At 41.4% G+C, this 12,879-nt stretch overlaps 1 protein-coding gene across 4 annotated transcripts in view; it reads right to left on the bottom strand.

Moving 5' to 3' along the window:
- pax5 (paired box 5) overlaps positions 1-12,879 on the bottom strand; it is a 56,473-nt gene extending 43,594 nt beyond the window's left edge. For 2 of the 4 annotated variants that reach the window (XM_085409958.1, XM_085409960.1), the window contains exon 1: positions 5,661-6,969. In XM_085409958.1, the coding sequence (XP_085266084.1) occupies positions 5,661-5,703 (43 nt within the window). In that variant the 5' untranslated portion in view covers positions 5,704-6,969. Of the gene's footprint in view, positions 1-5,660; positions 6,970-12,475 lie in introns of those variants that run through there. The other 2 variants (XM_085409957.1, XM_085409959.1) reach the window with 2 other exon arrangements.

Genomic DNA, 12,879 nt, shown 5'->3' with positions numbered 1-12,879 from the left:
GGCTCAGCCACAGCTCAGAGACAAGCAGCATGAACTTTACCATCAGCTGTGTTTAATCGATTTGTTATTTACTTTTAAACCTGTTCAATCAAAGAAGTCATTCACCCAATTAGCGCTTATGTATTGTCATTTTTCATATTTCCGCTCTACACGTTTAGTGGATTCATCGGAGGAAGTACTGCAAAGCTTCTGTAGACTGTTTGCTTCGTATAGCATCAGATGTGTTACTATCCTGGGTTTGGATGTCCTAAATTTATAACAAACTGGAAGGACGGAGTTCGGAAGACTTCACAGAGATTTGAATGATGTACTGTAGACGCTACTGAGTCACACTTCATCAAAATGTCAGAGCTTTTGGGAAATTTACTGTAGAACAGAGACTAAAGGTCCCTGTCTGCTCTAACTCTATGAATAAGAAATGTTAAATCTCACCCCTTTTTATTAACTTAACAGTGGATTTGCAAATCATTCAGTGCTGAGGTACCATGTTTTTTTTATGTTCTGTATGCAAAAGGTTTCTTCGTGCTTTCATTATATTTCAGATGGCTAATAATACAGTAATGTTACGTTGAGATATAGCAGTGGCTGAATGAAGAGGACCATTCACCTGAAATAAGAAACGTGTTTTATCCTTGTGATAAGCTCTTCATGAGTTCTTGATGTCTATTATCTATTTTATTTTCCAAAATAAGAATTTGTACCTCACAACTGTTCAGTGTGCTCTGTTTTATTTCCCATTAAGGACATTTCTGGCTTTCAAAGGCTTTTTTCATACTAACGGGTACTGTGAACTTATTGCTCTTGAAAGCATACACAGCAACGAGTCAAATGGAACTAGATTTATTTAATTAAAACATCCAAAATCACAATTTACAAATTTGCTCCGGTGGGCTACATAACTTGAACAACATCATAGCCCCCTTTATCACCCTTAATTCCTCCAGTAAACTTCCCAACCATACGTTTTGTAAAACATGTGAACAGATTTTATGTATTTATCAGAAAATTCATAATCAGAATTTAAGTAGAAGAGACGAGCCTGCTCATAGTCATTCATAGGCAGTCAGTTGACCCTCCTGGAGCCTACAGGGCACCCCTGACCCTACTGTTTTTGTAATAAGGGATCAATTTGTTGATCTACTAAGACTTTACTGGGAATACTCACTGCCCAGTCCTGTACAGCATTCGCAGAGACATCTCAAACACGTACAGTTTCAGATCTTCCTTAAAGCAAGAAAGAGTCAGCTGACCTCCACTGGAGAAAGTCAGCTCTCTGACTCTTTTTTGACATTCTGTGAATACCTTATAAGGTTGTCTAAATGTGTAAATGCATTTCTCCTCCTCCTTTCTTTATTATTATTTCCTATAACCTCTCAAGGAATAAAAGAAGGTTTTTTTCTAGAATGGTTTATAGAAGCCTACTGCGCTACTTCCTCCTGACCAAAGGTATCTGCAGAGAAGACGCTCCCTCGCTCTCGCTCTCCCTCCCTCCCCCTTCCTCAGATAAGAGTAAATGAAATGGTTCCTTTCACCCTTCCTATCTGGGCCAGGGCATGAAATACGCCTTGCTTTGTAAAGAGATGGAGAGGAATGACTTGTGACCTACAAAAACCTCCCGATAACTATTTATTCACTTATCTGTGTATTTACTGTTGGTATTAGGCGTTCAGACTCTCACCATTCTTGGGGTAGGCTGTGTGGATTATGTGTTTGAAATTTATTTTTCTAAGCCCATAAATACTGATAGGGAGAAACGCAAATCTATAAAAGCATTTGTTTATCGGCCTCAGTAGCGTAATTCTCTGAATACGCTGTACAAGTTCTCATTTCAGAGGGTTATATGCCATGTTTAGGCATCAGGCTGGAGAGGTGAACGGTGCTAGCCCAGAGCAAGGCCGAGTAAGAGAACTCGGAAGTTTCTCCTAATTTTAGAAGAAATGATTTCCTTTCTTGTCCTTAAAACTAATTACAGAAGAAACCCGGGCTGATGTTCCCACAGCTGGGTGGGTTTACTGACAGATGCCAGTAATTCATCCCTCTGACCAAGCAAATTAACCACTTGCTCACAGAAATTCAATCAGCAGCTCAGGAGACTTTGTTGCAGAATGAAGATTTTGCCAAATTACTAGCCTTGGCTTTTAAATATCTTTCTACTGAACCTCTGAAGTCTCCAGAGGTGGTGGTAGTGTGGGGGTGTTGGCAGAGACAGCAGCTTCATTTTCACCCTGCCAGGGGACCAGCGGTCACTATGCATCCCTCTTGTATTTTATTTATTTACCCTTTATAGGAGCTGCCTTAAGAACCCAGCGCCACCTTAAACGTTTGATTGATTCACTGTTTCCGGGAGGGGGAAATACAAAGATAAAGCAGAATATATTCGCGCTCCCCCATCCAGAAAATAAGGTCCATTAGGCTCTCTGTCTCTCTCTTCCAGCCACATTCCTCAGTGTCTCTCTTACTCTCTCTCTTTCCCTCTGTCCACATAGCTCTCTCTCTCATCTCTCATCTGGGCCGTCACGGCCTGACGACTCAAAAATAAAGCAAAAGAGAAATCGCGACAAAACGCCACCGGTCCCCTCTCTCTTTTCTCCGCTCCCTGTCTTAGAGGGGGAAGAAAGGAAGAAAAAAAACAACTAGAAATTACTTTAGGCCGAAAACCTGTTTGGAAAGTCGCCTGCGAGAATACAGATGAAGCAAATTTCCTTGAGCAAACAGTGGATAGATCGGTGAGATGTGCCAGGCGGGCGTTTTGGACGTATAGTGCTATTTTGTATTTTCTTTACGTGAACAGAGGGATAATTAATATTTGGTGGAAGAATCGAGGCTCAAAGAAACTCACAGAGGAAAAAGTCCCCCAAAACTAAATAATTTAAAGTAAACTTCATATTTGCAGCGGACACTGATTATGACGATGGCGTCTGAGTCGATCTGTTGGATTAAGATTAATCCATTTTTTCCACATTTCTTTGCTGTTGTTCCGGCTCAGTGTAGCTCTACATTAGAAAGTCAGATCTATATTTTCTTTACGCTATAACTCGCGAGTCTCTACGGTAGGCCACGGCCTCGCCTACTTAATATTCAGCATGCCTCTATTACCATTACAATGCGTGATTATGAAATTCAACTCATTACCATCACAATTACCTGGTATAGATATTTTAAATATCCCTATTTTATGGTGTTGCTCGTGGTAGAAATAACTCTTTAAAGTTAGTGAGTGCTCAGGCTTGTTATGAGCCACATATGTGGGCTATTCACGTTTCAATCATCGTTATAAAAGTGTGTAAGGCAAATGATTGTAGGGAATGAGATTTTAAGCAAAAATAATAGCAAGAAAAATAATATTAATTATAAGTGTCAGCCGTGTAGGTGAAAAACCTCCGATTTTTGTCAAATAAAATATTTGGGAAAGGCTTTTGGGACGAACACGCACTTGTTACGCCCTCACAATAACACATGAAACTTTAGGATCGTGTGTTATTGCCTCTGCTTTAAATTTAAAAGTCTGTGGCCCGTATGCTTCACAGACTTCCTGATGAGGTGAAGTACACCTACACACCCGTTTGCACGCACACACGCACACCAACACTGGCATGGAGCGCACATCCAAACTCTCCCAACAACATTTCCACGCGTCACAGTCGATTCCTCCCGACCTCTCTCTCTCTCTACCTTTGACATTTTTAGGTGTAATCGTTTTAAAGCGTCTCCGCGCTTTGACATATATAGCTTTAGCCCCGCCGCTGCCATCAGCACCGCGGATCATTGGCTTTGCTGAAACGGCAGGGAAGAGGAAACGTGATTCGTTCTAGCTTTTGGATACGTGTGTGCAGCACTTTTTTTCTCCTTCTTCTTCTTCTTTTCTTTTCTTTTTTTAAATCCCACAGAGCAACACACCGTGGGAAACTATGTCAGTCACATAACACGGCTTCTCTCCGGGACTAAAGTGCAATATAACGCATAATCTATTAGCCACACGCTGAAACGCTTGTAGGACGCTTTATTTGACTTTTGAGTGTAAAGAGAAAACACAACATGTACTGCCACCGTGCAGCCTGCTGATTTAGGGGGTGACATTTTTTATGCAAATTTGCAAAAAAAAAAAACAAACGAATTTAACAGTTTAAACGTCTTTTTGAGCATCAGCCTTCAGTCTTTACTGCCTAACACTCTAAATACAAAACACTGCAGTAGTTTCAGTGCGCACTGTAATAAACCTGACATTTTGCTTATAATTACAGCAGAGGTTTTGTGCTCAAATTCAGAATGATTAATATTAGCAGAAGACTTTCTTCTTTTGTTATTATCACTGTTTGACTCTTTCTTCATAAATACGCACAGGTGCGCAGCAGCACATTTTTGGAGAGGGGAAAATGAACCGAAAAAACAAAGCAGGCTCCGCCATGTCACGACTGAGTGACCAAAAGTTGATCCCCCTCCTTCTGCACAGCCTTCCCCTGCATATATGTGTGTGTGTGTGTGTATATATATATATATATATATATATATATATATATATATATATATATATATATATATATACAGCTACTCTGTTGAGGTGTCCTCAAGCAAGACACTGAGCTACATAAAACTGTGTCCTGCTGTGTGGTAAAAACGAGGGCTTAGTTTTTGTAGGTACTCGCATAAAATCTCAAAATCTCCCGGATCCGTGTGTGTGTGTGTGTGTGTGTGTGTGTGTGTGTGTGTGTGTGTGTGTGTGTGTGTGTGTGTGTGTGTGTGTGTGTGTGTGTGTGTGAAGTGCAGTCTAACCTGGTTATGTGCAGAAACACTGCGGTTACTGTTTGTGGATCAGGTTCAGCTTTTAGTCATGCTTTGTTACCCCAGTCTCTCTCTCTCTCTCTCTCTCCCACTCTCTCCCATTCTCTCTCTTTCCCTCTCCCCGACCCTCTCTGACCCCTGAACTTCTTCGCTTCAAAAGAGGGAAGCACAGCAAACCATCTCCCACAAAACATCAAATCCGACACAATGTGCGCAACCTGCATTTCATCACACGATTCACAAATCCCCTCAGCTCCTCATTCTACCCAAAACTCATGTCGATTTATACTTACTTGACATTTTAATATGCACATTTATGAAAAATGATCCAGCTTTAAATTGTAAGAAACAATTGGTAAGGTAAGTAATACAAAAAAAATGTATAATTTCATAAGATATAAGATTTGTAAATGTTTTCTGTCCATATTTAAAGACTGAGAAAATATCCACATTGTAAAGTCACTTATAATTGATTTTTTCAAATAATAATAAGAAAGAATAACAAGCAGCCTAAAGATACGCGTGCGCAACATATTTGTAAAGTACTTTCAAACAATCCAATATTAAACACTTTTTGTATTTGAAAAAGAAAATGCCTAAAATGTTTGTTTTGTTTTGTTTTTTGAGTTCTCCGAAATCGGGAGCTCCTATTTAAATTAAATAAAACAAAACAAAAAAACACGTTTTCATATGTTTTTGTATATATTCTTACAAATAAATCGACATTTCAATTCTTCGAATTATGATTTTTATTTTTTATTTTTTTTTATTTTTTTACTCTTTGCTGTTATTGTTGCACATGCACGCAGAGCTGTCGGTCTGGGAGACAGTTCAGTTCAGGGCAGATGCAGATGAAGGAAATTATAAACGCATACACTTACTGTGCATTGCCGCAAACGGGTCGTGCTTACAGTGAATCTCCATCGGAAAGATGGGGCTGGAGGGCCCCAGCGAGCTATTACGAGTCTTTAAAAAAATGCCAACGGACTCCTCGCTTCAGTCGGCCAATATTACTGAAAGACCGTGACCTCCAATGAATGAAAAGCGCCTGTTTCCCTTTAAAAGAGGGAACTTTTTTCTTCTTCTTGATTAAAAAATAAAATACGATGCTGGCAAGGCGACACTTTGTGATAAACTGGTACAACGATATTAAAACATCGAAAATGGAGGATTTGCAGTTGGATGGGGAAGAAAGAACCGGCCTCAAAAATATGAATCAAAGATGGGCCCCCTCCTCATGGGGATGGGACACAACAGCGGGTCTATTCTGGCGTCTCCTAAACCAGAGGAGGGAGACGACGGCGTAAGCTTTCATTCCTTCAGCTTCTCATTATCACCAAGTTGCACCAGTCCCGGGTCGTAAAAATATTGAGGTAATGTTAAAAGTTTTGCCAAAAAATAAAAAATAAATACGCAAAATAAACAAAGTAGCCTTCCCTCCTTTCTCTCCTTCTCGGTCCGCTGGCCGTGACCCCTGAACTGAGACTAACCCGGCGGAGGCTGAACTTTCTCCTCTCAGTCTGTTCAGAAATATTTAAAAAGACAAACATTAAAAAGAGCTTTTAAAAGACAAAAATATTCGTTACAGATCCACTCGCGGCTGTATTTTGTCCCAAGTTCTTTTTTGCACATTGCTTCTTGCGATAAGTCGTCCTCGGTTGCTTCTACTGGAAAACTCGGTTATCTCCCATCAACATAAAAAACCATGAAAGACAGCGGATAAGTGCTCACATCTTGAAGATTCACATCCCCCCAAAAAGAAAAGTAAAATACAGAAAAAGTGCACAGGAGGAGGGTGTGGGGGGACGCGCTCTCCCTCTTTCTCAACAGAAGGTACTGAAGATGACTTGATATCTGTTGCCTTGTTTGAAGGAACGAAAGGCAGCACTCAGCCCTCGGTCACTCTTTCTCCTTCCTCCTCCTTGCTGACCAGGAACCCTGCACAAACGAAGATGCGGGCTTGTGCGTGAGTTTTGATTTCTTTCGCGCCGGAGAAGAAAAACAGTTCTCTCCGAAATTTAAGGGAAAAAAAGATCTACTTTTCTCCGCGCTCAAAGCACAAAAAACGCCACAGACTGCGATTCAAGTCTGTACATAAACGGGCTTCTTTAACTATACAATAGAAAGCTGCCTGCGCCCAGCATCCGCGGTGGCGCACGGCGAGTTTCAGGACCTGGTCTCTTGCGGACAGCGCCCGCGCTCCCAACCCCCTGGAACCCTAACCTACACGCGCCGGCCAGCTGCCCGTCACTCACAGGGAATCTGGCCAATCACAGCGTGAGCGCGAGCCACACGTCACCGCCAGCCCCAGATAGAATCGGGCGGGGGAGGGTGGCGATTGGCTCGAGCGAATCCCGTAGACCAATGACGCCCCGCAGATTTACGCGTCAGCCAATGGTGAGGCTCAGCGAAGGGACGCCCGGCTCGGGGAGTAGATGATCATATGTTTAATTTCAATTAACGAAGTAAAAAAAACCTAATGCCTTTATACCCATTTGCGCTCAATTTATTCATGTCAATATTAAATGGCTAATTAATTGAGTATTACTAAAAATGAGGCTTAGTTGCAGCAGGCTTTTATAAATGAAGGGATGCTGAAGAACTTAAATAGCTAGTGTCCATCTTTCTGTTGCATGAGTAACTGTAGCTGTAAGTGGACAAAAGTAGATTTCATAGGCCCACAGCCTTTCTGGGAAACGCGTTTGAGTAAAAAATAAAAATAAAAAAAATAAAAAACTAAAATAAATAAAATCTTTATATTCACGTAAGCACAGGTCTACCAAAGTCAGAGTGTTTTTGAAAACAACTGGCCCTGCATACTTTCTCTGTTTCCTCCCTCTTCCTTCAGCACAATGCTATAAATCTTTAGCTAGGGGGACAACTGGGAGAAAACATATGAAACATGCATTCCCACTCATTACCTAATTGATCGCGGATCCAAACGGATGTCGGTTTTTACGAAAAGCAATTGGCGAGCTGCGCGTTTACTCACCAAACTACAAGAGGGGATTCAATACGCGCTCGTCCCACCTGATTTGAGAGGGCATATCGAAGCCTCGCTCCGGTAATATTAACCAAGCAAATAGCCTAAAGCATGAGCCAAATTAAAAAGTGTTATTTCCCTTCTTCCTGTGTCTAGACATTTAATCGTTTTGGTGCATATGTGCCGCATGCACATAAACCCCTCTGATTAGATATATTTGTACAGTCATTCACAGACACTTAAACAGGAGGCAGAATCGCACAAGTCATTTCTGCCCGTCTAACAGCATCACTAAGCATGCGGCTTTTGTTACAATCTGTCAAGTCAGTGTCACAATGGAGACCTAAACAACAACCACAACAGTCTTTAGGTTATTCTGCCTACCTGTCAAGCTTGTCCTCAAAAGACCTACGAGCTCGATGTACCTCAAGGCAATGCACAGTTATGGAAAAGGTCAGTTTGTGATATGATTGAGTCTATTTAATTTTTTAGATTAGCAGATTTCTTGATTTGCAGTTGTTAGCGTCTTTCCTCTGCTCCTCTCATGATCTGCACTTCTGCTCATTTTAAAGCGCGCATCAGCCCAGAGAGCTCATGTAAACTCAAGTACAGCATAACTAGAAAATAAAAAGTTATCCCTAAAATGAAAAATAACACATTTTGACGCTGTTTCAGAAATCTTTCTGAAAAACTGGAAGCTTGGAGGCTTTGGGGTTTTGCTTTCTGGTTAGACTGGCTCCTCTGTATGGGATGTTTGCGGAACTAACCACGAGGGGGCGTTCAACCTTGGGCAACACCCCCTTACGCGCATGCAGGTGCACACACATACACACGAAGACAAGACGTGGCCTACAGGAACTTTACCATGAACATACCTTAAGTTAAGTCCTCCAAGTAGACCAGTGAAGGCCTAGAAGGACCAAAATATCTCCTAAAACAGGAAGAACAATAATCCCAGCACGGGATTACTGCATATCAAACATTTTCTTTCTTTCTATTCTTTTTTGTCTGTTTCACTAACCCAGACATCCAAAACACAAAATACGTTTTCATGAATCTCCATTGATTCCACGTCTCTGTTCTTTAATCCACTGAAAGTAGACCCTGTTTTCAGGATCCACGCTAATCCTCATTCATATTTCACATCTCTTTGCTGAGTATTCATCAGTTATGAGGCCTCGTGGAAAAACACGACAGACAGCAGACGAGCCTCATTCTGTTTTTAGCCTTGCATTTTTCTTAACATTAAAATAGAAAAAAAATTAAAACACAAAGAAGTAGTAGTAATATTTTTAATTTTGATATTTAGATTTGCCACCTACACCTCAGGCCTGAATTTAGGCCACAAGACGAAACAAAATGTCGAAAAGCAGGGGACCGCTGATAATACTGAAAATTCTCTGAAGTGGGACCAAGAGTGGAAAAAAAAATCTCCTGGCCTCGTGACGTTTAAAATAGGCCTAAATGAACCTAGTTTTAAAATATGACAATATCTCATTTTACTTTCTATATAAATATACTAGTAGTAAATTCGTAATATATATTGTATTGGCGGAGCAGGTTATTTTGCTATCTTGGAGGGGTCTCCAAACAAAGACTCAAAAACAAAACCTGCCATATGATACTTTACGTATTTCTGTCACTGAATCCGTTCTCCTTCTGCACCCAGTCTGTTTTTATTTACTGAGATATAGACACGAGCGCTTCTCTCCCCACAGAAGTAAATTACAGCCGTCGTTCTTGTCTCTCCGATTTGCAAATTAAATACATAAGCAATTAAAAAATCCAAACACAATCAATCATGTATACAAATTGTTGTTGCTTTAGGGTTTGAAATTTGGAGAAAACTTCAATCAGGGTAGGACGACTTTAATCCGGGGATCCAAAACCATTACCATATTTCATTACCTCTCCACTGCTGGAAACGGGAGGATGGGAGGGTGGTAGTGGTGGAGGAGGAAGAAGAAGAGGAGGAGAAGGATGAAGGGTTTGTAGACTTTTTTAAACGTTAGTAAGAATGTGGTGGAGTTGTGCTAATCATTTGGAGGCAAATTGAACCCACTGTTGTTGTTTAGGAGTTCCCCCCTTTCACTCCTGCTCTCCCCTTTTCCCTCTATCCGCCAAGAAGGCTTCGGCTGTTTTGCTTTTTTACGCCCGAGCCTCAAAACGAAAAAGCAATGAAAAATTAATAGCGCATGTTAACTCCACCAGCTCGTTTATTACACGCCCGCTGACTGTAAACATAATGAGAAAGCTCCCGTATCTCTTCTTAAGTTTTCATTTGCTTATAAAATATAAAAGTCATAACTAATAAATAAAATATATGGACTAGAGAGTGAACCGTCTTGGACTTCCCGGGGTGGAACTCGACCGTGTGCCAAGCAGGTAAATCGCTGAGACTGCTTGTCCCACCCACAGGCCCGATCAGATGGTCCTATTTGTAATCATTTGGCTCTTTCATAATGCAAGTAAAGACCAGTCTGTCATCTGCCAGGTGGAATAGAAAGGCCTCATGGCCGTATATCAGCCTAGTTTCTCTACTATGATGGGGCACTTGAGGTCAAAGCTAAAGCAGGCTACGCCATGTGAGGTCATGGTTGTCTTTCTCCCTCCCCTCCCCTGCCTCACTTCTTTCTCTCTTCCATTTTCATGGTATCGGTTGTGCATCACATAGTGTACTCTGCACAGTTTAGTGAGCGTTTTGGTCAACAACTTTTATACGGTGGCGTGTCAGCTTTGACTTTTGGAAAACACAAATCCTGTAGCTGAAGCTTGAATGGTCAGAGTAGTGCAGAGCAGTTCACTGGGTTTCCGAGGCGCCTGCATAAAAACAGGCTGGTAGAGAATGACGCAGAAGAATATACGCAGAGAAACGATATCACTGAGTGGGTCGTATTACTCTCAATACACCTGTATTTTACTGTGGACAGAAGACAGGCCAAGGGGAGCTAACATCATATACGAGTGTTGAAAATGTCTTATAAGACAGATAAATGCCTTGCGTGTTGTTGTTGTTGTTGTTGTTTTAATAATAATTCACAGAAATAACAGCCAAGCTAAATGGAAAGAATCGAGTTTTTCTCTTTCACGCACTACCAGAAGCTTTTCTAGATTCATGTTCTTCCCCATTGATTCTCCTTTGTACTCCAGGCACGTATCTTAAAGTGAGAGGAAACATGGAGAGGCCGTAGGTACAGGCCCCGGGCCCAGAAGACTTTACACATCAGCATGGGAGGGGCCCTCCTTTAAACTCTGATTTCCTCAGTGGCTAAAAGGCTATCATCCAATTGCTACAAATCCCATCGTTTTCACCGTTTATCAGGGGCTAGGCCCACTCCACAAAAGACTGCAGAGGAGCCCTGGCTTGTCTTACAGAGCAGTGGCATCATCTGTAGAGAAATTTTCAAAGAAGGGTGACTCCAAGATTTTAAAAAAAATTCTATTTCAAGACAAAGTGCCATGCTCTCAAAAGTCCTCCTTGACGCAATATAGTATAAATGAATGCGCAAAACAGCATTAACTGCAGTCTGAACCTCTATTAAAAATGTTATTCAACAGCTGTCTTAAATCTGTGAGCGTACATTTCAATATTCTTTCTAACAGGCAAAAGGAGGGGTCATGAAAGCAGATGTTGCTTTTCTGGAGGAAAAAAAGCTGCGTGGAGCCCGTTCAAAGAGGCTGATCACCTACCCACAGTTTCTTAATGACAAACGACGTTTTATCAATGCAGACACAGCGGGCAGCAATATGAAACGATGTGATATCCATTGGGTGCCATAACAAGGTCGATGGCCTGATCCATTGCTGTACCAGACCCTGCTGTTTTATGAATAGGCCTATAGGAGATTAACCTGTTGAATAAAATAATGGAGACACGAAGGAAAGAGTCGAGTTCACATCCTTTAGAGATTTGCATTTGACTGAAACGACCAGAGACGCCAACTTCTGTTTAACAAACTAGAAAAACAAATATCTCACATGGCCACCCTCACAAGACGCATTTTACACACATTTGTGAGACGTGGAGATACACAGGGACCACGATCTTGCGCAAATCCACGTTGCCTTTCAGTTCTAATCACCCACTCGGTACTAAGCTAACCCCATCAGGTGATTGACCAACACGTGGAGATGACCTGAAGCTCAATGCCACCCAAACCCAGCAACTTCAGCCACTTTTCCTTCTATGCCAGCAAATGACGAAAATAATAATAAATACAAAATAGCAAATAAACACCAAAACATATCTTTTAAAGAAGCAAAATTATAAACCGACAGCACTCAGGCACATTTTTTTTATCTTCTTTATCTCTTTAAATGAAGCCTAAGGAATTTCTAAAAGACAGCAACACGAAGACTAAAAGTTTCTGCACTTGTCCACAAAAGTCACAAACTTGAGAGAAAACATTGCAAGTAAAGCACGTTTTACACTTCAAAGTTAGCACAAAAGTTTACGGAGTGTTTCATTGCAGAGATCAACTCCAGAAACTTTTGTATAGTTTTTGTAATAGTTTAATAACTTGGAACGGCTTTAAAGCAAGTTTTTTTTTTTAAAGAAACGTTTGTAAAAAGCTAAACTTTAACGTCAGTTTAAAAGTTTTGTCGTAAATAAAATTAAAAAGCAAGAAAAGCACAAGTTCACTAGATAAGCAGATGAGTTCTAGCTCTTGATGAGAGCAAAAATATAGCCAGAGTGAGACGGCGCGACCCTACCTGCTCTTCCCAGCCGCAGCGCAGGACTCTTGGGCCCCTGGTCCATGTTACTCGGTTAGAACAGGGGGAGGCGATGGAGGGAGAAAAAAGGAAAAGATCAAAAACTTTTTTCCAGCGTCTCCCTCTCCTCCTCCTCTCTCTCTCTCTCTCTCTCTCTCCCTCTCCCTATCTCTCTCCCTTTCTGGGGCAGTTTTCTTCTCTCCCCCTTTCTCCCCCCCCCCCCCCCCTTTTTTTTGTCCCCTACTTTTGGGGCGACTTGTAGGTTGAAATAATTCGACCCTTCCGCTCCCTATTGCACTCCCTGCAAGTGCTCAGTCAGCTGCAACTAAACGCTTTAGGTGGAAAAAAGGGTTCGGGGGGAAGCGTGAAATGATCACGCCGAGTAAAAGAGCCGCTTTCTCAAT

Source organism: Rhamphochromis longiceps, linkage group LG6 (genome assembly GCF_057381845.1).
Source record: "Rhamphochromis longiceps isolate RC_006_pf linkage group LG6, R_longiceps_female_GT1.1, whole genome shotgun sequence".
NCBI lineage: Eukaryota > Metazoa > Chordata > Actinopteri > Cichliformes > Cichlidae > Rhamphochromis > Rhamphochromis longiceps.
The sequence above is the reverse complement of the archived record's forward strand: the minus strand, read 5'-3'. Positions and strand labels throughout refer to the sequence as shown.